This window comes from Mya arenaria, chromosome 2, assembly GCF_026914265.1.
Source record: "Mya arenaria isolate MELC-2E11 chromosome 2, ASM2691426v1".
NCBI classification, from domain to species: Eukaryota; Metazoa; Mollusca; class Bivalvia; order Myida; family Myidae; genus Mya; species Mya arenaria.
This window is the reverse complement of record NC_069123.1, coordinates 16,196,270-16,224,081: the sequence shown is the minus strand read 5'-3', so window position 1 is coordinate 16,224,081 and position 27,812 is coordinate 16,196,270. Positions and strand designations below refer to the sequence as shown.

Below are 27,812 nucleotides of genomic sequence, written 5' to 3'. Positions count from 1 at the left end.
GAATAGCATCTTTTTGAATTGTATCTTTAAATCTGTAAATTGCATTATAAAAGTTGCATTTTTAAATCTACAAAGTATAAATTGTGCCCTTCGGGTACATAAAAACCAGGTGACTTTCCAGAGCTGGGGGTAAACCTTTTGGGCTTTTTTTTAAATTAGTTGTTTTATTTTTAACCAAAACTGCTTTTTAAAATCAGGTGTATTCTTTATAGGGAGAGCTCTTATGTGATACTCAACCAGAAGTCTCTACCTATGCAACTCACCAAAGTACGGTATTTTAGCAAACCCTTATCATTGGGATGAAAAAAAAAATCTTTGAAAAAACTAAAAGATTTATTATCAAAAGTACAAAAACAATTCTACAATAATAACTGGTATAAACTCAGAACAAGCCACAAACAATCATTTTTGTAAAAATGGCACATGAGATATACTAATATGGCAAAAGAGAGCAAAGCAAATGATATGGTGCTATCAAACAGTAGCGAGAATGAACGCTCTATGAAAGAACTATCTGGTACATTTGCTTGAAATCATGATGAGACAGATCTTATACGATGGAGGAAAAATAAACTACACACTCTTGATTAAAATAAGACCATCATGAAATAAGCATTATATGTAAATAACAATATAATCATAAACTATGTATAATATCACAATTACATTGAAAACATATATGGAATTTACAGAATAAAATATATATCGATACTATCATTATTTAAAGGTAAAAGCATGAGCCTATGATGCTGTGGATAATAGAATTACATTTTGAAGCTTTTAGTACCAGAGTAACTAATCAATTTAAAACAGATATCAAATATTAACAAAATCAAATAAGGAGATCTCGGATATGGAATGTTCTTTAAACAAGTCCGCTGTGGAGAATCGCTATCTATTGTAGTTGTGTTTTCAATCAAACAAGAGTCTTGACATTATAATTAAAGCCAGAGTTAAGAACTATACATGTATATACTGTCTCTTGCGACATGTGTACCAAGTTTCACTTGAACATTTTGGACAGTTTTTGAGTCAAGGCTTGAGTTCTTGTATGACAACGATGTCACTGACAACAACAACTTCAAAGCTATGACAATAATTTAACTGTTTATTTCTTCAAAAAAAACCAGACAAGATTAAACTTTATAGTTCAAGATAATTGGATTGATTGATATTAAAGCTGTACCTAAATAAACCTCCATCAAATTGTCAACATTCTAAATCTTTCTTGAGTGAAACTGACAATCATTGAGACAGAAATTTGACCAGATATTGATCAAGCATGAATCAATACAACCAGTAGTATGTACCATTCTTAATACAAGCTACACATTTCATTATAAAATTATATATTTAGTATAATAAAATAACTTTCTTTGTCAAGTTGAGGTAAAATGATGATAGATATATATTTTAAAACATGTATAGAATGCTGTTAAGCCAAGCCCCAAACCGTGTAAACACTAGTCTTCATGAATACACATGGAAACCATCTTATCAGGAAACGTGTGACATAATATCAGATGATCAAGAATCCCAGTTTAATATAAAGGATAATTGTTTATTTAAGAATAAGATCGTAATATATTTCACAAAGTGAACCCAAAAAGCTATATTTCACTAGTGGCAGAGCCGCAAGTAAAATATTTACTTTTAATGTTCAAGAGGTTAAATATATTGCGATCCTACACTGAAAGAAACAGTTTTTCTTTTTATAATATGCCTAAAAAGGATATAAAAGGACATTTAATTGTAATTTTGTAATTGAAATAACGTCGTTGAAATTGAGTCCAGCCCTGTGCGCAATGACGTTCGAATTTGAATTGTCAGAGCAGGCCAAAATTTTCAAAACAGTGAAAAATATTAAAATGTTCTTACACTATTTGAAACAGTGAAATAACTTTTTTATTTCACTGATAAATATCTATATAATACATGAAAGCATATAATAAAATACAATATTATCACAAAAATGACCAATGAGATCATATACATACAACAGTATGTATCCACATACAAAATCTAAACTATTTAATCATTGTCTTTTACTTAATAACAATACAAAAGCTACTTTCTAAGATAGACGACAACCATATTTAAAGTACAACAGTTAGGCGATGATCAACCATAATAGCTTAAAATCTTTCAAGGTTCCAAAAACAATGAACTCCTAAACTATAACTTTTTCATTGATGCCTTTGTGATAGAATGTACTTGTATATATTGAACACTCAAAATGTTGTATACATGTAAAGTGACATATAGAGGATAATGGTTTGTTTCAGTGGAAGATCATAATATATTTCACAGAGTGAGCACCAAAATATGTTTTTCACATTAGTGGCATAGCAACAAGTGAAATATTTACTTGATGTTCAGGAGGTGAAATACATCGCAAACTGACAATGAAACAAACAATTTTGTTTTTATTATATTTGTAAAAAGGGTATAAAATGACATTTAATTGTAGTTTTGTAGAAAAGCATGCAGAAATGAATGCAAGCGTAACATCAGGTCAGAAATAAAGTCGTTGAAAGTGTGTCCCAGCCCTAAGCGTGCTGACACTTAATTTAGGTAAATTTCGAATCGATGAAAAATATCAAAATGTTATTTCACTGTTTAACATCATTTTTGTTTCACTAATAAATCACTGGAAGGCATGTTATAAAAATTGTAAATAATCAAAAATAAGATCAAAATGATTCTATTTGCCTGAACCTACCTAACAAATCACTGTCACACAAATGGTGGGATTTAGCTGTTTTCTATTAACACAACAATATAAACAAGTGAAAAATATTCAAAAACACAAAATAATATATTATAATTAAACTTAGGGGCTGTCTTTGGAGCTAAACAAAGTTGGCATATCAATATCACATCTCAAAAGGTTGATATCACCAGATACATTAAAACATAATGCTGATTTCACAGTAAAGCAAGTTTTTCATAAGACAAAGCTGAATAAATGAATGTCTTTAGAAAAATAGTATCTTAAAGAAATAGCATAAAAGCAGTAAAAGCAACATATCACAATATATGATATATCTGGTTTCATAAAATCTTTGTAAGAAATCTTTAAGAAGTACACATCACAGAGAGCATTTCATAAATCCAATAGTCTCTGACAGAGAGCATTTCATAAATCCATATCCAATAGTCTCTGACAGAGAGCATTTCATAAATCCAATACTCCGCAATAGTCTCTGACATAGAGCATTTCATAAATCCAATAGTCTCTCACAGAGAGCATTTCATAAATAAAACAGTCTCAAATTAACAGTATTTCATAAACCCAATAGCCTTTAACAGAGTATACATCCAATAGTCTCTGACACAGAGAGCATTTCATAAATCCAAAAGTCTCTGACAGAGAGCATTTCATTATTCCAATAGTCTCTGACAGAGAGCATTTCATAAATCCAATAGTCTCTGATGGAGAATATTTCATAAATCCAATAGTCCTTAACAGAGTGTGTCATGATTCCAATAGTCTATGACAGCGAGCTTTTCGTAAATCTGAAAGTCTCGAATAGAGAGCATTTTATAATCCAATAGTCTTGAATAGAGAGCCTTTTATAAATATAATAGTCTGTGAACATAGAGCCTTTCATAAATCCAATAATCTCCAAAAGACTGTTACTCTATTGTTCACCAGGCTTTGTATACACAGAGTCATGTGTTTTGCCCATGAACTGTGTCCATGTCTGCTGGTCAACAGGCAGGAGGGTGGGGTGCTCTGTGATGGGGTGGAGGGGGTCAGGCATGGGCATCTTTGTCTTCTCATGTAACAACACTTTTTCCAGGGTCCCTGTCTCATAACTGGTAAAGAAAATAGTTCGGTGTAACTTATTTTAAGTGTTGATCAATAAATCAAAAAAGGTCAACATAGGCAAATTTCCATAGTGATTTAAAAAAAAAATGTAATCCAATCTTGTCTACCACAAAAGTCTCTTGCGTTTAAGTAATAGGTTTTAAGTTAACCCAATAAACTTATTTTCTGCAGGGGATATGGCAATCGGTAACTTCTTCTAACAAGAGGCACATCAGTGCCTGTGCTCCACTGGCCAAAAGGTTCAAGCAAAGACCACCTAACGAACATTTTCGTCAAGTTTCATAGAAATACAATCATCAATTTTTGAGGAGAAGTTATTTAAAAAATTTTTTTACTTTAATAGCTCTGGCTGCCATGTTGTGCAGTGGACCGAAATGATTTGGGCAATTTGAGTAAAGGAACAAACAAACATTTCTGTCAAGTTTTATCGAAAAAAGGTCATCGGTTTCGACGACAAGTCGTATAAAGTTTTTTTTTATTTTTTAGCTCTGGCAGCCATGGTGTGCAGTGGACTGGAACCATTTAACAAATTTTGGTTAATGACCACCCAAGGAACATTTCTGTCAAGTTTCATCAAAATCTGATCATCGGTTAACATTTAATCTGAATAGATTATGAAGCAAATATCTTACCTGAACAAGAACTGACGAGATAGAATCGACTTGGTGTTTCACTTACACTTTTCGGCCATTTAAGTTACTAAAAATAGCTGTTTCATAAACTTTCAGAATGTCACTTAAACGAAAATTAATGTTCAGTCTATATATACTTTCCTATGTATAAATGTAAGGTTTTTAAATTGATCTTTTTGTGAGAACTTTATGCTTATATGTTTACTCATAAATTATTATTGTTTAAAAATTATTTAAAGATGCTATACGTGAAAAATTAAGACATTATTTTTTTTTCTATTAAAGGGAGGTAATTCAGTAGTAAAATGTAATCAAAGCTATTAAAGCATGGCATTTCTTTTCTAACCATGTTGATATTATTACAGTCTATTCAAGCAAGATGCCTTTTGTTTTTACATAGTACCCATAGGTTCTGAAAAACAAGGAGCACTATTCCCAACAGAAGGATGTCACTCCCTATCACTGCATGAGCATCATAATAAAGAAATGTTTACTCAAACTGCAAGCTGCTCAATTGAAATAGGTATTTACCTCAAGAATACAGTTTTATAATGTGGCAAAATAGTCGGACTACTAGATTGTCATTCGGACTAGTAAAATATGCCATTATGCTAGTCCAACTGGCTAGTAGGTTAAAATGTTTTTCGTGAAGACTGCGGACGAGAAGTCCTTAAAGGTTTTTCTATTTTTAACTCTCGCAGCCATGTTGTGCAGCGGACCGGAACCATTTGGGCAATTTTGGTTAAAGGGCATCCCGATGAACATTTATGTAAAGTTTCATCAAAATCTGATAATCGGTTTCTGAGAAGATGTAGTTTAACGTTTTTTTCTATTCTTAGCTCTGGTGCCCATGTTGTGCAGCAGACCAGAACTGTTTGGGCTATTTTGGTTAAGGACTACCCAAGTAACATTTCTGTCAAGTTTCATTGCAATACGAGGTTTTTCTATTTTTACCTCGGGGGGCCATCTTGTGCAGTGGACCGAAACCATTGAAGCAAATTTGATAAAGGACCATCCAAGGAACATTTCTGTTAAGTTTCATCAAAGTCTGATCATCAGTTTCTGAGAAGATGTTCTTTAAAGGTTTTTCTATTTTTTTGCCCTGGCAGCCATGTTGTGCAGCAGACCGGAACCATTTGAGCAATTTTGGTTAAGGACCACCCAAGGAACAATTCTGTCAAGTTTCATCAAAATCTGCCTATCCGTTTCAGAGGAGATGTCGTTTAAAGATTTTGCTATTTTTAGTTGTGGCGGCCATATTGTGCAATGGACCAGAACCATTTGAGCAATTTTAATAAAGGACCACCCAAGGAACATTACTGTCAAGTTTCATCAAAATCTGCTGAACCTTTTCAGAGGAGATGTCGTTTAAAGATTTTGCTATTTTTAGCTCTGGCGGCCATATTGTGCAATGGACCGGAACCATTTGAGCAATTTTGGTAAAGGACCACCAAAGGAACATTCCTGTGAAGTTTTGTCGAAATCCGCTTATCAGTTTCAGAGGAAAGTTTACGCACGCACGCACGCACGCACGCACGCACGCACGCACTCACGACGGACAATCTGTGACGACATAAGCTCCATGGCCTTCGGCCAGAAAGTTTTTAATTTCCTTACCTTATTTAAAGGCTGACAACTTTAATCTCTTTAGCTTACCCTGATCTCTATAGCTTACCTTCTCTGAAGTCTGATGTCTTTAATCTCTTTAGCTTACCCTGATGTCTATAGCTTACCTTATTTGAAGGCTGATGACTTTAATCTCTTTCGCTTACACTAATCTCTATAGCTTACCCTAATCTCTATAGCTTACACTAATCTCTATAGCTTACCCTATCTGAAGGCTGAAGACTTTAATCCCTTTAGCTTACCCTAATCTCTATAGCTTACCCTGATCTCTATAGCTTACCCTATCTGATGGCTGATGACTTTAATCTCTTTAGCTTACCCTAATCTCTTTAGCTTACCCTGATCCTATAGCTTCCCCTATCTGAAGGCTGACGACTTTAATCTATTTAGCTTACCCTGATCTCTATAGTTTACCCTATCGGAAGGCTGATGACTTTAATCTCTTAAGCTTACCCTAATCTCTTTAGCTTACCCTGATCTCTATAGCTTCCCCTATCTGAAGGCTGACGACTTTAATCTATTTAGCTTACCCAAATCTCTTTAGCTTACCCTGATCTCTCTGAATGCTGATGACTTTAATCTCTTTAGCTTACCTTAATGTCTATAGCTTACCTTATCTGAAGGCTAACGACTTTAATCTCTATGAAGAAGCTGATCCCCTGCATACAGTAGCCGGCGTCCAGCTCATCATAATGCAGAGCCCGTACAGACATGTAGTCCAACATCCCATCACCGTCAAAGTCACTGATCAGACCTACATAATGACTGATGAGAATTACTGTTCAAACAATATGGCTTTGGTGATAGGCAATTTCTTATCATGAAATACAGGCTTACCCTGCAGATCTTGTTATGTTCAGGATACACACACAAATTGATACAGTTTGTGTTCAAATTATGGACATAAGTGTTATTTGAAGAATTTCAATGCCTGAACACAAAGTCTTTTTACAAAATTTATTCTGTAACACTAAATCATGTAAAGTTTTAAATAAAAGTGTAAAAGATAAATTATTATATATTTAAAAAAAATCATCAGTGTTTTTCAACTATGTAACTAAAATTTTCATAATGCAGCTTTATGGTTAGGCAATGGTAACTTTCTTAATGGTATTTAATCCTTCTTTATGGTTTCAATACCCAAAGATCAAATATTGATCTTATCTAGGTTTTAATACCCAAATTTCCAATATTGATATTTTCCATGGTTTCAATACCCACATTTCCAATACTGATCTACTCCATGGTTTTAATACCCAAATTTCCAAAATTGATATTTTCCATGGTTTCAGTACATGGTTTCAATACCTAAATTTCCAATATTGATAATTTCCATGGTTTCAATACCCAAATTTCCAATACTGATCTACTCCATGGTTTTATACCCAAATTTCAAATATAAAAACGCAAGATGCTAGTTGGGGGTTCATACCTGTACTCATGCTGTCAGGGGATTCCACATTACACATGGGAACCAGCGTCACATTGGGAGGAAAGTTGGCACGAGGGTCACACTGTTGAACATCCTCATATTCCTGCTCCTCAATCTCCCCCACCCCATCTGGTGGGTCATCCGTGCCCTTCCTACCATTGGTCATGTGATTGTTTCGACGAGGTCTGTCTTTCTTTGGTGAAGGTGGATGACCTATACGCTGATTTGGGTTATCTGGGACACTGTCTGGATCGAATGGAGGGTTGTTGAAATAACTTGGAGATTGCACTGGCGGAGCTTGTTGGTTATTTTGAGGTGACGTTGCTGTGTTTCTAATGTTACTTGATGGATCAGGGTTGCCATCACTATCACCTTCTTTGTGGTTATTCTGCATGAATAACGGAGGGGCTACCTTGTGGTCTTTCAGCACTGTGGACACACACCTTGGGAGGGCATCTACAGGACAACAATAAATACAGGATAATTGTTTTCTTTCAGTGTCAGATTCAGGGCTTCTAAAATCCAGCAAATTTTGACTATTTTTACTTAGCCGGACCGGTTGTAGTTACAGAAAATGGCTAAAGAATCGGTCCAAAAATTGTGTTGTTGTTTTTTCAGTCCAAAATGGCTAAGTCCGTAGAAAATACAGAAAATTGTATTATACAACAGTGTTTTTCATAACACATAACACTAACAGGGGACACCCTATTGCAGCTAGGGGACATATCCTTGAGGGCGACTTCTAACTTAGATTGCAATATTATTGACCTGTGAGCACCAAAAGTTGAATTTCATGGTTTGCAGATATTTACACAAAAATTTGCTCTTTCCAAGACAAAAAATAAAAAAGTTGTAAAAATGGAATATTTGTGAGAGTGCAGCTTTAAAAGAAAAAAATATGACAGTTGATTGTTGATTTTCAAAAAAGCATGTCAAATTGTATGCAAATAAAGCGTCATTTTGGAAATGCTGTCGTCTATTCAAGACACTCCTTCCTATGCTTCTCTACAAGCCTGTAAAGTTTAAGTTAAATATTTAAAATTAAAAATCATTGAAAAATATTATGAAAGTTACAGCTGACACAAATGTTTTCAGTACTATGAAATTCCTCATCAACTGTTCAGTTGACCTTTAAGTGTGTCCTTTGTGGTGTCAGCACAAATGCTATAGGGGACACACCTTCAAATGCTGCTGTAAAATTCTGTGAAGTTTAATTGAAATTTGAATAATTTAAAAATTGAATTAGTAAAAGCTGGAACATGACAGCAACAATCTGACAGGACAGAAGGATGGACTTAAGGACAGACAGACCGTGTAATTTCTATTATGCCTCCGAGGGCTTTGAGGGCATAAAAATATCATACACTTTAAGATACAATCTGTACAATATTAAGAAGTGATGGTACGTACCATAAGTATGTTTCTGTGTAGGAGAGTTGAGGATCCTGTGTGCCCTGCTGGGCTGTGTGCGGTCAACCATAAGCACCTCGGTCATGTGACCACTCAAATCATCATCACACATTAGCTTTGAATGTGCAACATCGCTCTTCCTCTGCTCTGGAGCTGAAAGTGCAGCAAGAGTTGTGACCATTGACCAGTGTAATCATACTGTTTTTGTATCCTGATCAAGATTCTTATATTAATAGACATTTGTACCTAACTTGGTAAGGACATCCTTGGCACCCCAGTGAATCATAACCTATATGATACCCTGGGCAAATCAGCTGTAAAAATCTCGTACTCATGAATAAGTAATAGGGTGTAATCCAACCACTTGACTGGTTGCATGAGACACACCTCATGCCGTGAGGAAATGGCCGAGACGTTAAGAATGTAATCTCGGTTCGAAATAATCCAATAAGAATATCGCTTACAAATCGATTTAGGCAGTTAAATATGGTGATAGCTCTTCACAAAGGAGATTCTTACTATTTGTTATCGGCTACTTCATTGGTCGGAAAATGCTTATGAATATTCATGAATTATGAAGTTTCCCTTGCCAATTTGCACAGGGTATCATATTGGTTATGATACGCTGGGGTGCCATGGATTGGTAAGGATAGGATAAGCCTAACCTTAACCATATGGATTGGGTAAGAAATACTGAAGTTAGACAGCTGAGACAAGATAAATTTGGTCTAATTTTGACTATTCAAGGGATCTTCAGAAAATAAGATGAAACCTAAAGTATATTCATTGGAAAGTGTTTGGTTTCAGAAAAAAGAAGTTTACTTATTATAATTATTTGACATTTAGAATTTTATTCAAACAACACAGTAGGTGATACATACAATAGTCACCCAATTTTTTTTCGCTGCCTTCACCTTCTGGAGTCTCTTGACCGTGACGTTTCTATAATAACAAAGACAGAAAACAATCACTAATCTCAGAGGAAAGCATTGTTTATTTTAAAATACATGTACAGTCAAACCACGTTGGCCTGAACTCCCAGGATCTGGTTAAAATACCTCGGAAAATTCAAGCCAAGCAGGATTGTTTACCCTCAGTTTAAAGAAATCCGTCCTTTACATCTAGTTCGAGCCAACGAGGGTTCAAGCCAAGCGAGTTCGAGTCAACTGGGTTTGACTGTGTGTCGCAACTCTGACAGAACTAAAAAAATTACCTACATTATTATATGCATGGTTTATCAGCCAGTAATAAACTCTTCGAAAATCCTTGTTTAAAGATTTTCAATTGAATGAATTTTATTCATCAAGGGGCATAACTTTTTCAATGGTTTAGTCAAATGTGGTGACTGCATGTCTGCAATCAACTGCCTGACACATGTATTCATGAGAATCAACTAATCATCAAAACTAATGAAAATTCTACTATAACATGGTTATAAATATGAATGTCTGTATAAATAACAAGAGGCCAACGAGGGCCTATGCTCCACTTGAATGGCTTGTTTCGTCATTTTTTATCCAGAGCATGTATGTATGGGTAATAAGCAACATACTGATAGCTCACTTAGAACATTTCATGTTAGATAATGGGCACCTCTGTTGTTTACAGAAATGTTGTCATTTTCAAGGGCTATAATGCAGTCATGCATGGGCGGATCTAGCTGTTTTGGGGAAGAAATCTAGGTCTCATGAATATCAATTTACCATCCAAGAGTAGTCTAGTCATCTGTTGTTTTTTTCAAATAGAAACATAATTAAGCCAATATCTAAGTAATGTAAACATCGGATAATAAATGGAGCATCTATTGTGTTCACAAGCCCAATTATAGCAATTTTGACAATTTTAAGGGTTAATAATCCAGTCATGCATGGGTAGATCTTGCTGGTTTTCAAAAGTACCCAAGGTTTCGTCAATACTTAACTAATGTCTAAGTTTGGTGAAGATCAGAAAAGAAATGGACGCTAAATTTTATCCTTTTCACAAGCTGTATTATAGCAATTTTGACAATTTAAAGGGCCATAACCCAGTCATGCATGGGAGGATATGACTGGTTTACAAAAGAGATGGAGGCTCTATTGTATTCAGAAGCTGTATCATCCAAATTTGACAATGTCAAGGGGCATAATTCAGTAACACATAGGCGGATCTGGCTGGATTACGAATGTTACCAAGCTCTCATATCTAACTACTGCATAAGTTTGATACAATTGCAACTGTAGACTTTTTACGCTCACAAGCAATTGTTTATTAACGCAGGGATTGACAATGGAGACTGCACTATAAGTTTTCTAAATAGTTTCAGTTACATGTTCTGTAATAGAAGGCAGATTGTTCTACTTACAGTTCTGTTGGCAGTGTCTGGTACCCCAAACCTTACAAGTGAGCCATCTTCTCTCCAGCTATACGGGGAGTCGCGTCCTGTCACAGAGAACACAAACTTGTGCAGGTTTCTCTGGCTGGTTCCCAGGGTCAACACAGAGCTGAACTGCATTCTAGTAGAGTTGAGGGACCAGAGCAGGGAACCATCATGGCCATCTATGATTGACACCTGCCATGTATCAAACATTCACATACATGTATTCATAGTATAACAATTATTTTACTCCATATAGAAACCATATTATGTGTAATTGTTAGCTTAACTGATTCAAACAAAGCCTGAGTCACAATTATTGCAAAATCCTTCAAGCATGAGTAATTGAGCGGACACAAAATGAAGTCTTATTACAGTCATATAACTTTTGACCTTTAAGTGTGACCTTGACCTTTAACTGAGCTGGTTGTAACATGCACTCTACACATCGTCACAATATGGTGTAAAAAAGTGGTGAGTTTGAATTATTTAAAAATCCTTCAAGCGGTTAAAGAAATATAGTGCAGACAAGAAATTTATTCATTTGACTTTTGACTTCCAAGTGTGGCCTTGACCTTGAACAGAGCAAAGTTATTTGTAATCTGTAGATCATCTCTATATCGTGAACATTTGTGGGTAATTATTATTCAAGTGCTTCAAGAGATATGGAGCATACACAAACTATAGTCTCATGAAAGTCATATGTCCTTTGACTTCTAAGTGTGATTTTGACCTTGAACTGAGCTGGTTGTAAAATATGCTCTGCACATTATCGAAATATGGTACACGTTTGTGGGAAGTAATTTCAAAATCCTTTAAGCAGTTCAAGAGATATTGAGTGGACATGAAATATAGTCATATTACAGCCACATGTCCTTTGACCTATAAGCATGACCTTGACTTGAACAGAGCTGGTTGTAACATGCACTCTGCACATTGTCACAATATAGTGTACATTTGTGGCAAATCTTGTAAGTGTTGCAAGAGATATGAAGTGTACAAGAAAAGTAATGGACAGACTGATGAACAACTTAAGCAAAAACAAGTTTATGGGGGGAGACATAATAAGCCAGCATTATGCTACTTATTTAGAATAATATAATGAAATACCAGTTACTGTTAACATATGTACCAAGTTTGGAAGGGAATACAACATTGCTAAGTACAATAAACGCTTGCTTCATGTCTGATTTTTTTTTTTGGCAAAGAAATCTATGTATGTAAAATATGTCCACTATCAAATAAGATAACACTAAATATATACCTTGGTTTCAGACAACATAGAAACAATAGCTATTCAAGTTATTTTGAAATATTGTTACTTTAAAATGCGCTGACCCAACTGTGGACTAAAATAACAGGAGTACTAAATACCAATAGAACCCACACATATACACTTGAAGCTGTGATGAATAGCAGGATTTCACCTAAAAGGATAGTTAATTACAGCTAAGAATCACGTATATTTGGTGTCAGATACACCGGCGCTTCTTATCAATTAAGTAACAGAAACATGACACAATGCTCCATAAGAGGCTGATATTAGACCAGCGTTGTGGGTGGGTGATGGGTAATGAAAACACTGTTACACTACCAGGAGTGGGGCTGGAGCACGAAGTAGTGTGTTACACGTATAGGGGTGTGGATAGGAGTTTTAAATGAGGGTAGGATTTTGTACTCACATTGGAAACAGTGTGTTATCTAACAAGGGTGGGGCTGGGAGTTTAGGATGGGGGAATAGGGATTTGTACTCACATGGGGTGTGGTTGGTAGTTCAGGATGGGGGGAGGGGGGGGGGTCCCATACTGGAAACACTATGCTACACCGACAGGGGTGGGGTTGGAAGTTCATGATGGGGTGGTGTGTGTGTGTGTGTGTGGGGGGGGGGTTATACTCATATACTCACATTGTAAACACAGTGTAACACTAACAGGGATGGGGTTGCGGGTTCAGGATGGAGGGGGGGGGGGGCAGGGGTGTTCTAATATTGTAAACACTGTGTTCCACTTACAAGGGTGGGAATGGGAGTTCAGGAATGAGGGGTTGGGGGTTGTACTCACATTGGAAACACTGTGTTAGGGAAGGTTGGGAGTTCCGGAATGGGGGGTGGGTGTACTCACATTGGAATCACTGTGTTAGGGTACGTTGGGAGTTCCAGAATGGGGGGGGGGGTACTCACATTGGAATCACTGTATTACACTAACAGGGGTGGGGTGGGAGCTCAGGATAGAGGGGGGATGGGGGGGGGGTTGTACTCACATTTGAAACACGGTGTTACACTAACAGGGGTGGGGTGGGAGCTCAGGATGGGGGGGAGGGTACTCACATTGGAATCACTGTGTTACACTTACAGGGGTGGGGTGGGAGCTCAGGATGGAAGGATTGGGAATGGGTGTTATACTCACATTGGAAACACTGTATTTCATCCACTCTCCTTTATTCCAGTGGATCATTATATCCAGTATGTCATCATCATTGTAATAGCCAGGTGCTGGGGTGCTGAATTAACAATACATAGATTTTAAAGGCAGAATAATAAAGACACAAGTCCTGTGTTTTTTTTTAAATATTGTAAGTCCCTATAACAGGATCATACTTAGCTTAAACTATTTTTGTTTTGGTCTAAATTGTGTAATATTCACCTGTTAAAGACTTTATTAAAGTATTTACTTATAGAGAGAATCATGCTCCCAAAGTGCCATCCAGTTCAATGGATTACATACATGCATATCCCCCAGAATTTCGATCCATCCCCCGGTCTCTTGGCAAGAGATAAAAATCCCCCAGAATTAAAAAAAAATTATGGTATAAAAATACCAACATGTCTACATTAATGAAGATTTAACATAAACTATAATATTTACACCTCAACTTCCATTCCTTAAATGAACTGCCCTTCGGACTCCACACACTTAGACCAGCCCAATTGCGTTCATACCCCGATAATGACATCAACCCCGCAATTAATTCCTTAATTAAAGCATATGCCAGACCCCATAATGTTTGACCTCAAGTATGGGGGAGTAATGAAGTAAGAGGTAGGGACATGGCTCTTTCACGCGAGACGAGCCTTTATGCACCAAACATATGTACCAAGTAATTTGAAAATCACTTTGAGCATGACAGCCAGTCGATGACTGTTTCATAACCGAACACAATGTGTGTCATTACGTTACACCTTCTGTATCACAACAGTACACAGAACACAATCTGTTTCATAATCGAACACATCTGTGTCATTACGTTACACCTTCTGTATCATAACAGTACACAGAACACAATCTGTTTCATAACCGAACACAATCTGGGTCATTATGTTACACCTTCTGTATCATAACAGTACACAGAACACAATCTGTTTCATAACCGCACACAATCTGTGTCATTATGTTACACCTTCTGTATCAAAACAGTACACAGAACACAATCTGTGTCATTATGTTACACCTTCTGTATCATAACAGTACACAGAACACTATCTGTGTCATTATGTTACACCTTCTGTATCATAACAGTACACAGAACACAATCTGTGTCATTATGTTACACCTTCTGTATCATAACAGTACACAGAACACAATCTGTGTCATAACCGAACACTATCTGTGTCATTATGTTACACCTTCTATATCATAACAGTAAACAGAACACAATCTGTTTCATAATCGAACACAATCTGTGTCATTACGTTACACCTTCTGTATCATAACAGTACACAGAACACAATCTGTGTCATTACATTACACCTTCTGTATCACAACAGTACACAGAACACATTATGTTACACCTTCTGTATCATAACAGTACACAGAACACAATCTGTGTCATTACATTACACCTTCTGTATCATAACAGTACACAGAACACAATCTGTGTCATTACGTTACACCTTCTGTATCATAAAAGTACACAATTGTTTTCATAACAATCAACTATCTGTGTCATAACAGGTAACGATCTTTGTTATTCAAGACTAGCAATATTTGAAAAGTGCAAAATTTGGTTGAATAAATAACAAATAAATAAGAAAGCTTGGTTTTCAACACACCTGTAAGACTCCATGCCCGGAAAGTGAGCTACCCAGCTCTGCGTGGCTGTTTTCCCATCATACAGGACGACCTGCCCGTCAAACAATGAGGCGACCACATCCAGAACACCGTCACCATTGATATCTGCCAGTACTGGTGTGACCATAGCCCCTTTAGTCTGCCCTCTGGAGTGTAAGATCATGGATCAGTAAAACATATGTTAAGTTACTACTAGTTTTTTTTTAAAGGGTCAATTCTATTCAGTATCCAAAAAAATCATAATATAACACTATATTAAGGCTGCATGTACTCTTACATAGATAGACCGTTATGACAACTTTTTAGTTTTTTGTCATAGAATGAACCAATTTTTGCATAAATTTTTGACAACCATTGATATAAGACAGCTGACAAAAGATCAAGTTACAGTTTTCATATTTATGATTAAATGATTATGTTTTATGGCTAAAAGCATTACTAGGGCTTTACAAATGGCATGAGACCCCCCAGTAAATATGGAGATCTGGGATCTGATCTTTAGTCAGCAGTCTTAGATCACTCAGGTTTCCAGACATTCTCACAAAAAACGACTGATTCTAAGACAAAAAAATAAATGTCAAAACTGGCAATCTGTGAGAGTGCAGCTTTAAAGTTCAACTAAAGATTGATTGTAATTTCTCTTTCACCTTTTGTATTTATTACCACAGACATTATCACACGAATCAAGGCAAGTTTTAAAGCTTTTAGAATATGACTAGATAATGCATGCTAAAATATAATTATAAACTTAAGATTATTGATAACCATAATGCTGTTTACAATGCATGTTATCTTACTTGTGTATGATGAAGGTGCCGTTCGCATCTCTGACAAACTTGCTACTCCATGGATCACGCGGGTCAGGTCCAACTAGCTGACATTTATCAGGATTATCTGCCGTTACGTAACACTTGAAATCTTCTAGATTAATACCCATAAGGTCACCTGTTGAAAGAACAAATTAAATGAAGTTGATAATTATGAAATCATAGTTAATTACCTACAAATGCTACAATGTATTTATACAAGGGATACAAGGGCTGTTCTGATTAAAATATTTTTTAGCCGGTATGTTATAGTTACATCAGTGTTATTATCCACTCTTAAGGGAATGGGGCTGGGGCCCTTTTATAGCGGAAAAATAGCATCGTATTGACAAAAAGGCGATGAATTTACACATGATTCATATAATGTTAAACTTGTTTTCAAACCTTTTATTCAACAAAACTATCAACAGATTCATGAATGGCACTTAATTGCTACATTTGGTAAATGTTTAAGGTTTAAGTGATCCACTAAAAAAAGAAAAAGGGGATATTTTTACCTGAGTAGGGGATAAATCATATACTTTTTCATAAGGGGAATGGGTCCAAATTTTGGCCGCAAAAAAGGTCGAAAACAAACATTGTACTGCACCCACAAACAAAGGTATCAAAATTAAACAAGAGCACTTCAGCATGAATGTATATTTCTAATCACGAGGGTAGTGGGGACCCTGACGGTTATGTATACGGTTGCCAAGGACAACGTTCAATAACTAGTAGGAGGTATAAGTGTCAATAGCATTGTACTTTATATGGATGCCTTATTATTGAATGGTTAAGCTCAAACTATTTGTAATCATTCCCATATTGAATTTATTTTTATATTACATACAAAAACAAAGAAGCACTTTAAACATGGTATAAAATAAGTTAATAGTAAGATACAGTAAGACTGCGATCACTCGAGGTCGCCGGGGACCGAGCCTAAACCTCGAGGGAACCGATGTTTCGAACGACCTGATTTTCAATTCTCCAGTGTGTTATGAAATATATTTCAGTGTTTTTCAAGTATGAATTAGTCTATTTACTAAGACACCGATTATGTGTTGCGTTGTGGAAATTGCTCATATGTTCAAAGGCTGTCGTTAACTATATGTATACTAAATATAAAATGTAAAAGAAATATCAATAATTCAATAAATTCTCCTTTTTATTTTTAAAAATGGCCATATTGCAAAGCAAAGTGACAAAAAGGAATTCTTTTCAGATCGGTCATGCATTAACAGTGTTAAACGTTTTTTCACAACTTATCAATTGCCTTTCAACTGTCATTGCAATTTTTACAACTTGCGAAAACTTTAATACCTAGCAATTGTTTGTTTATTTTGGGACAACGCGTTCGGGAAAAAGTGTGAAATTATGACCTTGAGGGAGCCATAAGGTTTTGTCCATGATTTGTGTACTTGGGACCGAGAATATTGCTCGACTCCTCGACATAATTAGGTTTCGATGCAGCGTAGGTATATTTTATATGAAAATAGAAGGAAAACAGTTCGGGACCAAGATCCGACCTCGACTCTGGATTAACCTTACACTACAATAAATTTATTCAATGGAGTGAAGATTACTTTTTATTTAATTGAGAATAATGTTCATGAAAATGAGCAAGTAACCAGTTCAACTCTGTAAAGAAAATGTAGAATGTATTTGAAGGGTTTAGAATTATTAAACCATCCAGAGAAATATCTGTGCATTCCGTAAGGGGTAGGATGGTGGGAAGCGTTTTTTTTTCCTAAACAAGCAACGGAAAAAAATGCATTTTAAATAAGAACTATATTGTTGTTCGCGTATGAATTATTGAGTTATTCGGTTTCATACTTTAAATAGATTGGTTTTTCCATGACGTAATCATTAGCGATATGGATGCCGAAGCGAGTGGAACCAAACGTAAGGTCAGTTTCGACTCAAACATCAATCTCTATACAGGATACGGGGTGTTGTCGAAGGACAAAAAGACTAAGGAATCTGATTTGCAGAATCCTTCTACGTCTAACGGAGCGGTACGTACAAGAGTTGATAACAATCGTTCCTCTGCAACGTACGGAAAGCGAATTGTAGTGCAAGAACTCACTACATTCATTGAGCCACATTACAAGAGATGTCAGATAAACGTGGGGATAGGAGCTACTCAGACCTCCCTCAACCGAAGCGCACCAGATCTACATCACGAACAAGGAGATCAGGAGTTGAAGGGAGCACAAGACACTTACTGGCGAGATATGTCAAAGCATTCAAGATCAAGAAAAGCAGGTGATGTCAGACGAGGAGTTGGACCTTTCAACTACCATGCGGGAGATAAACGACTACAACCCTACAGAAAGGCTGATCTAGTCGCAACGCATCAGAGATTCAATACAGATGCAGTCAGAGTCATTACTATTAACTTTAATAGAGTGGCTTATCATCATCAGGTGCTGAATAGAGGATCATCAGATACAAAATGCTACGTGATTCATCCGTTCTTGCTCAGAAATGCCCAGGCTACTGACTTTGGACCATTGGTCATTTACGAACTGGATGCCTATGAGAGATACCAGATCCTGGATATGACATGTGATATGAGTGACTTTAACAAGAAGGATACTATATCCTATGCTTGGATGAACAATCGAGCGCGAGTCCCCCTGAATATGGAGACCAGGCAGTACAATACTATAGATTGTATGTACATCTTTGACAGTAATGATCAGTTCAAGAATGCAGCATCTACATATCCAACAGGAGACCTGAACAAGCTCTACAAGAAGAAGACTATCAGAGTAAGGGATTTTACCCCTTCGTTCTCCTACAAATACACGACGAAACCTCATCCTCATTTCAACTGGATCGATGTCACCAACAGTGATGGAGCCAAGCAGAACATGTTTGATCTCACAAAGTTCTTCACAGGACAGAATGCTAATGATCTCGAAGTTGCACCAGCACTCAATCAATGACCGTTTGACTTTTGGACGATTCGAATAACATCAATTCTCAATAAAATTAAAATACCAATACTCTTATTTTAAATGCATTTAATTTTGATGTGAAGGACCAATTCTTAACTTTATGTAAGCATTCCTGCTTAGCTCTATATTTGCGAGGCTCGTAGAAGTTTGGCCAGTCCCTGGATTATTGAGCCAAGGGGTTTCGACTGTATATCTATAAGGCCTTTATAAATAAAGATTGATATGTCATATATTATTATAAGGACCAGCCAGTCAGCATAGGAAGGTGTACATAATGGTTCAAGGCGCTACCTGAGACAGTTTCCCCGCCACTTCCAAACAGGATGTACGTGTGTAAGAAGGGTTTGTACAACACTGGGCTCATGTAAGTTTCCCGACTGTTGGGGAGATCATAGTAGCGGGCCCCAAACGGCTTCCCTGTACCTCCTTTAAGGATCAATAACCTGCCTGGGGCTCGATCGTGGTCCTAGATGAATGTTTAAAAAGATGTCTCTATTATGGGGCATAACTCATCAATATTTTTAAAGAGAACATGGAAAGTCTTACAACAATTGTATAACAAGTTCTGTCACAGAGACTGAGATATATACACACATGTGTGTTTACATGCAAAACCTTATCCAGAATATCTATGTTTAATTATAAAGGGTTATCTTACTTACTTAGTTAGTTTAAACATTATATATTTTACAAAGATTGTGAAGAAAGCTATTATAGGTTATACTAAGTCACTCCTGTTGGCACGATGTTGCTTGATAGTGTGGTCTTGTGTTGTGGGGAAAACCAGAGTACCTGGAGAAAACCCACTAACCGGACATCCAAAACTTACTTAATTAAGAAGGTTGGATTGTTGGGAGCCCTTGTATAAAGTTCTGAATGCAATACATGATGTATTTGCTAAGATATCAATTTAAATTTGGTTACATGCAAAACCTTAACCAGAATTTCTAAGTCGAAAAATAAAGGGCCATTATTTGCAAATTAAAGTTATCTAAATTGGGTATTCAGGTAGGTTGGATGATAGAGTACCGTTGTATAAAGTCTCAATGCAATACATCAAGTAGTTGCTGAGATATTAACCAATGTGTGCTTATAAACAAAACCTTAACCAGAATATCTATATCAAATTATATAGGCCCATTATTTTGAATACCGTTTATTCAAATTAGTGTAGATGGGAATACATACTTAAAGTTTCAATTCAATACATGATGTGTTTGCTAAGATAATGACTTGAAGGTGCTTACATGCAAAATCGGAACAAGGTGTGAAGTTGACACTGACCCCAGGGTAAGCTAGGGTGAGTAGTATAGCTCTCTTTATTGTTCAGAATAGTCTAGCTAAAAACATCCTTTATAAAAACAAAATGGATATTTTTTCAAAACCCACATCTGGTTCCTTTCTGGTATCCCCGCCATTAGCCACGAGCATTTCAGGAATGCCATCCCCGTCCAAGTCAGGCATGGCGGTCGGGCGGTAGACATTCCATGTTGCCTTCAGCCAATCATCATCCTCCAACACCCAGAAACTGCTACCTGCAGGGAACACATAACAAATTGGTTTAATCTGGATTTTTTCTGCTCATTTTGGTAAAAATACCCAAGGCATTTTGGAAAAATTTGCATTGCGAAATATGCCTTTTTGAGATATTATTATGGTCACATAAAAATTTGGGAAATCTTACATTTAAAAAAAACAAACTTTTCTGTCTCCTCCAAATGAGGAAATTATGAAGTATTAGTTTCTTTCCCCTTTCAAAAAACCCTGAAAGGCGGAAATATCAATCCATGTTAGTATAAATATCTATTGCAATAAATCATGACACTTAATATTGCATACTGATCTCTGAATGTGTTGTAAAACAACTATTTCTGAATTCAATAATCCCCAAAACTTGAAACTATGATTGTTGAATGAACCATTAAAGGTATGAAGACTTTCAAAAAATTAATAAAAAAATGTTCTTTTTTTTACTTTGATTGTGATTTTTTTTCTCCAGCTTAGGAAAAAAAATCATATATTTTGCTAGGGGAATAGGTCTGATATTCGGCCCTGTGGGAACTACAGAAAAAGGCCTGAAAATATATTCGTTTTTAAGTATCTAAGAACGGGCAAGTATTAAACTCAAAACAATTAAATTAAACAGCGAACATTCTTAATTATCTCTTCAATTTCACTATACTGCAGGGTTTACCACTCCCACACACATTGTGGGTTAATGGCAAGAAAGACAAAACAAAATTTGTCTTCGGTTTTTATTTGAAGCTATGACCTACCAGTTGAAGCAATGACCTAACACAGATATCGCAAAAGTGTCAGTCATTCGCTTCAACAGCCTCTGAAATTTTGTCAGTCTGAAAGAAAATTAGTCGGGCCAAATTATATTTTAACATCGCCATTTTTCTAAAGTCTCGCAACGATTCATTATCATACATATATTTCAAACCTTACTGGATTTGGTCTATTCTCACGCAACATTATGTCAGATTAGTGTCAAAAAATAATATTGTACTGATTTCAAAACATATGCATAATGCTATTATAACAAGAGAAACATTTCTTAAACGTAATGATAACTCGTTATATAGTGTTATTCACCTATGCTTTATTATTATATTTGCATCTTATTCTTACACCGGATGATTATGAATGCAATATTGATGTACAAGCATGTTGATTCTTTGCAATTTTAAACATTTGTTTAAAGGAGTCATTTTCAAGAATATTATTGATATCTCATTGCTTTAAAATATGCCTTGTATATCACTGTATTAGCATGTTATGTTATTACTGGTGCAGGATTGAAATTGGTTGATTGTGTTTGGTTGATTTTGTGGCAATGTGTATCTCTCGGACCGTATCAGTACTGGGTCCCATAGCATGTTCCAAAAGATAAGATTGGAGTTTGGAACATTTGGAAATGTCCTTTCAAAGAAGCCACAGTGGTAACTTGGTACTGTACTGCAAAGGGAGGTAAATGTTCCCTCATGTTTGACTAGTGGGGAACACATTGCATTTACACTGAGGTTGAAGGCAATAATTGTACCAAATACACTCTGATTAGTAAACAGATAGTTTTTGACAATGTTATTTCTTTATAAACAATCAATTTTATCACTTTTAAGCTGAGTTAATAACTGTTAAATAATTAACATTAAATTTTTAATATTTAAATAAAATCTGAACCTGAAAACTTATGGTCAGAGAGACCAACCCCTGTCAAATTGCAGTCGCCTGCTTACAGTTTGAGCTATAACCTATTATTGTTGAAGCTACAAAATTATCTACTGGTTGAAGCCTCAACCTACCACTTGAAGCTATTAGTATAACCTACCAGTTGAAGCTATCACCTACCAGTTGAAGCTATGACCTACCAGTTGAAGCTATCACCTACAAAATGTACCAGTTGAAGCTATCACCTTCCAGCTGAAGCTATAACCTACCAGTTGCAGCTATCACATACCAGTTAAAGCTATAACCTACCAGTTGAAGCTATAACCTACCAGCTGAAGCTATCACCTACCAGTTGAAGCTATCACATACTAGTTGAAGCTAAGCTATCACATACCAGTTGAAGCTCTCACCTACCAGTTGAAGCTCTCACCTACCAGTTGAAGCTCTCACCTACCAGTTGAAGCTTTCACCTACCAGTTGAAGCTATCACCTACCAGTTGAAGCTCTCACCTACCAGTTGAAGCTATCACCTACCAGTTGAAGCTCTCACCTACCAGTTGAAGCTATGACCTACCAGTTGAAGCTTTCACCTACCAGTTGAAGCTAGCACCTACAGGTTGAAGCTATCACCTTCCAGTTAAAGCTATGACCTACCATTCCTGGGGTTGAAGGCAATAATTGTGCCCATTCTTCCAGTGGCTATACAGTCCTGCTTGCCATCTTTGTCGAAATCAAACTGTTCACAGTTGAAGAACAGCACTTCAGACCTGACGTCAATATCCCACAGAACTTTGCCATCGTATCCCCGTAAAGCCATGATAGAGCCGAAACATGGATACTGGAACCCTGCAACAGACATTATGGTTAACTATAAACAAGTACAGTTTTTGCTTGGGGGGGGGGGGGGGGGGGGGGTATTCAGAAAAAATGATGCACAATTATTCTAGCTTGTTTGTGAAAGCGAATATAAATCTTTGGGTCCATTTTCTGGATAAAAAACAGTAATGCTCTCCTTTTTGAGAGGCCATGAGAAATAATCCCCTGATGGGTATAGAACACACAACGTCTTGGGTGAGAGCCGGAAACCTATACCACTAGACCACTCTCACACACCCTGGACAAATATTAGAAATCATGTGCATACTCTCTCTTGCACCATGTGATGGCCATGTACTAAGTTTCAATAAAATATCTTGAAAAGTTTAAAAGTTATGACCAAAGTTAATATGGCATGAAGCTGAGGTTGTAAAAAATGACACCAAGGTGGAAACTTATAAGAGTTTATAATCAATAGCTTTTTTAAATAAGATATTCAGATAGGAAAGTATCATTATTATAATTTCTTCTGTGTACCTATATGTACATAATACACTACATATAGATGGCCTTGATGAAAAAAATATAATACTGCAAGAATTCTTTAAAGTGACACTTGTATTTAAAATCAAAACATACACATGTTTATAACAAACATAAATTATGAGTGATATTGACAAAATCAAAAAGCATAATCATTCATTGACTTGCCAATATATTTATTTTCCTACTACTATAGAATGGTTGTAATATATTAAGTAAAATGATTACACATTTGGTGGGAAACTAATAATGCATATTCTATTGAGTCAATGTTACTTTCAATAGTTTTTATTGTAGATGGGCCGCTGAGAAACACTTTAATAATACCTGTGATATTGCACATAGTTCTCAGATTGTGAAATAGGTCACTTCCTGGTTGATCCTGAACCTCCATCATAGCACATGCGGCGCCTGCAAACCTTTCCGTGTTCCCGCTCCCCAGAATCACATCATCCAGCCCATCACCGTCCACATCAAACAGCATTTCAGCACCTTCCGAGGCTGCAAGCATTGAAACACACAATGCAACTTCAGTCACGCAGTGCAACCCTGATTACAGTCGAGTCCTATTGGCTCAAACTCCCAGGGACCGGCGAAGATACCTTGAGCCTCTGGAAATTTGAGCCAAGCGGAAATGCTTATATTGAGTAGAAAGAAATCGGTCCTTTACCTACAGTTCGAGCCGACGAGAAAATCGAGCCAAGGGAGTTTGAGCCAATAGGTTTCCACTGTATAACCTTCAAGAGCATAGCTAGCTATATGATCATACGCCTAAAATTTGTTACAATTCAGTGAGAGAAAACTATTGCCAAACATTTAAGAACTTGTAAGTTTTTTTAAAAAGTGCTGATATCAGCTCCTTGGCTCTGAAGCATGTATGTGACAAAACACAGTTGTTGAAATTAGACTGTTGGATGAATAAGCCCGAATTCTTATACTATTGCCTCGTTTCAAATTTTTTAACAAGCCCTGCAATGTAAAATTCAGAATTTGAGCAAGCCCGGAAGACATTTTACCAGTGCAGGGCTTGCGCAATTTTGACCATCGATAACTTTAAAACTGGCCTATATGTAGCTATGCCCTTTTGTACAATTGGAAGAGGAATAATTAAGTTTACAGTAAATCTGAAATCCTCTTTGTTCCGGGTTCAAACCCCAATTCCTTTCCTGCACGGTCACAATAATGTGCACTGCATCACAGTTACTCACTCACCCTACCTGCTTGTTTACAGGACTCAGACACAACATTGCAATACTGAGTCGCAAAATAATTTTGCATCGGTACGAGGACATCGTCTAGGCTGTCTTCATCATCATCAAATGTGCGGGTAATTGTAAATGTGCTTTAAATCTTAAGAAAAAGTCCACTTACCAGGCAAACGTTGGTACCTGAATCGGAACGTCTCATTCGAAATCCCTTATTTTGTTTGCCATGAAACATTATTCTCACTTAATGTTTGCATAAAATGAAATAATGTCCTCCCCCTTGATCAATATGTCATGTGTGTTTTTTTTTATTAAACTGTAAAAAAATTCCTTAAATAAAACAAATGCTTGTCAATGACACCTTTTTATCTTATAGATAAGTGTTTTTTATTTAAAGCTAAGAGAGATAGTTATGGATTTAATGTGTTTGAAGAAATGACTTTGTACATGGATTTGAAATTACCTCTTTTTTGAATAATTTTCCGCCACTTGACTCCAGGACCCGTAACATTCTGGCGAATCTTTCCAGCCCCACTCCCCGACAAGGTTCTGTTTGTGTGACCAGCTGCATGATGAGCATTCTTATACAAAGTGACGCCAACAGTGAACACGCAGATGATTACAACTACAATAGTGCACACCAAGCATGCCTGTTTCATACAGGACGCGCCCGTCTTTGTGCCGACACTTTTGCTGGAGTTTGGGTAAAGGTTCAGCTCTATTTCCCTGGGAGTCTTGAACAAGACTTCCTCCTCATCAGACAGGGAAAACTCGTCATCTGATGACGCAACTTTTCTGTACTTAGCATCACCATGGCCAGCTGCAATGTATAAGTAACAGACCATGGAATGCACCAACTAATGAATAAGAAATTAAGATATAACAGATATATGACACAGTGATAACCTTGCTGCTGTCAAAATCTATGGAATAACACTTGCTATACGCAACATAAACAAAATCTAAGAAAGGGCCCTGAATGATAGCATCTTAGGCAGGAGGAAGCAATTTGGAGGCACAACATGTATGTTAAAAGTGAAGTTTGATGACTATGCAAGTATGGGCAATATATTTGTACAATAAAATGTTGCTCAAAGATTATCAAAGTTTTCTCTGTTTTTTATGGGTTTTTTTAATTTTTAATTTTTATTTATATATTTAAAAAACAAACCATGGATGGTTCATTTTTAGGTCTGTGAATAAACTAGTCATTTGTGTATCTCAACCAAGATAAGATGATCATTAACATATTATTAAGACAAGTGTTTCGTTTAAACGTATGATTTCAAAAGTTTCAGTACAATTGCCATTTGGTCCAAACAAAAGCAATGGCAATATAGTTTTTTTCAATCAAGCCCAAACAAAGTTGAGCAAAGTCTAAACATAATAAACATGAAAAGGGAGGTAACCTTTTGACTAATCATCAGTTATAGCTCTTTAAATGGGTACAAACACATGTTTAATGATATTGTTTAAGTCATAACCGTACAATCACTGTTGTGACCACTAATCACCTGCATTTCCATAATGCATCTAAATAACTAGATAAACAGCTTCTTATATCTATTATTATGCACAATATTGTTATACGTGAACATTCTCCATATTTCTTGAGCTACTCTTGAATTGTTATTGATAGTGGCTACCTTGTAAAGATGATCACACTCGCGAATATTTTGTTTAATTGTATATATTTGTTTGACGAGATGCTTTGTTGCATAAGTAGAAATAAACTTCTGTTCTGTTCTGTTCATGTTGCTATCAACACTTTTCTGAAAAATAACCTTGAATGCCTTGTTTTAATGTTAAATATACTTGTTTGTATTATAGGGAAGAACAGGTCACAGAGTAAGTGTTCTTAAAATGTATCAAGTCAACACATCAACATGAACAAATTGCTCCAAGTTTCACTCACTTACATTCAAAGCTTTTTAAAAAGTTGTTATACAACTTAAATAAGCAAACATTAAGAAATAATTGGCAACAAAAAGACAACATAGTGACAGTTCTTGAATTTTGCATGAGTTCAACGTATTATTCATAATAATTGCCCTTATGCAATCTTTCAAGGTATGAATATATCAGGCGCACCTTAGGAGGGGCATCCTTTTCCCTAGGAACCCCCTAAATAGGCTCTCCTTATTGCATTTCTTTTAAGACACATACAGATTAATTATTATGACATAAGTAATGTACGTGTAGTATTTATTTTACTACCAGGGTACGCCAGCTATTCCAAATGCATTTAACAAAATGCATTGGACATGTTAATAAAGTTAATGTTTAATAAGATGTCAGGGGCGTACCTGAAGCATTTTGAAATATAGCTGGTACACTTGAGAGCGGTGAAAAAAGTAAAGGTATTTCTATATTCTGGCCCTAATGTGATATATGGGGTTGGAACGGGACCGATAACCCCTGACGTGGGACTTTTAACTGGCCATTTCGCGGGAACCTTTATTCATTTGTACGCCTGGGCTTACTGGAGTATGCCTAGGTACTCCCCTGGATGTAGGTGCAATTGATAATCATACAATGATTATATTGCTTAACATAAAAAGTCATTACATGTCGTCCTTATTAAAATTCAAGACTTGAACAATATTGAATTTTCCACTATGAAATGGAAAATCAAGATAAAATCAAACGTAAGAAAAGATAATTTAAGTTTCATTCTACACAACCTTTTGTTCGTTTGAATGAAAGCGTAGTGAGTGAAACTCGAGCACTCAAACTGTCTGTAAACACATCGCGAAAATATATGACATACACTTACCTTTCCCAAATAGGTTAAAACCGGACATTTTTTCGAAATAAGGTCGAAAATTTAATTGAAAATAAGTTTCCTTTGCTATCTGCGTTTGCTCTTACACCTGTCATTTTAAGAACGCCATAAACTTAAATAATAAAGGCATTTTATCTGTTTATCGGCTACTTCCTTGTTGGA

At 36.2% G+C, this 27,812-nt stretch overlaps 1 protein-coding gene across 1 annotated transcript; it reads right to left on the bottom strand.

The window, feature by feature from the left end:
• Nucleotides 1-320: 320 nt before the first annotated feature.
• LOC128217450 (uncharacterized) lies at nucleotides 321-27,812 on the bottom strand. Its single transcript, XM_052924609.1, has 15 exons — nucleotides 27,642-27,812; nucleotides 25,329-25,685; nucleotides 23,988-24,161; nucleotides 22,956-23,147; nucleotides 20,517-20,662; nucleotides 19,419-19,593; nucleotides 16,153-16,300; nucleotides 15,337-15,501; nucleotides 13,694-13,787; nucleotides 11,277-11,483; nucleotides 9,817-9,877; nucleotides 8,936-9,088; nucleotides 7,526-7,981; nucleotides 6,706-6,847; nucleotides 321-3,822 (listed from the first exon to the last, which is right to left on the bottom strand). Exons 1-15 carry the CDS (start codon nucleotides 27,667-27,669, stop codon nucleotides 3,645-3,647), a joined length of 2,676 nt encoding a protein of 891 aa, XP_052780569.1. The 5' UTR covers nucleotides 27,670-27,812; the 3' UTR covers nucleotides 321-3,644.

What these genes read in the sequence shown, in the direction of transcription:
- LOC128217450 (XM_052924609.1), bottom strand. Translation starts at nt 27,669, where the DNA reads ATGTCCGGTTTTAACCTATTTGGGAAAG. An exon ending in GGCACCTTCATCATACACAA is followed by an intron (nt 15,502 to 16,152) that starts GTAAGATAACAT and finishes CTTACACTCCAG; the next exon opens with AGGGCAGACTAAAGGGGCTA. An exon ending in TGAAATACAGTGTTTCCAAT is followed by an intron (nt 11,484 to 13,693) that starts GTGAGTATAACA and finishes GATACATGGCAG; the next exon opens with GTGTCAATCATAGATGGCCA.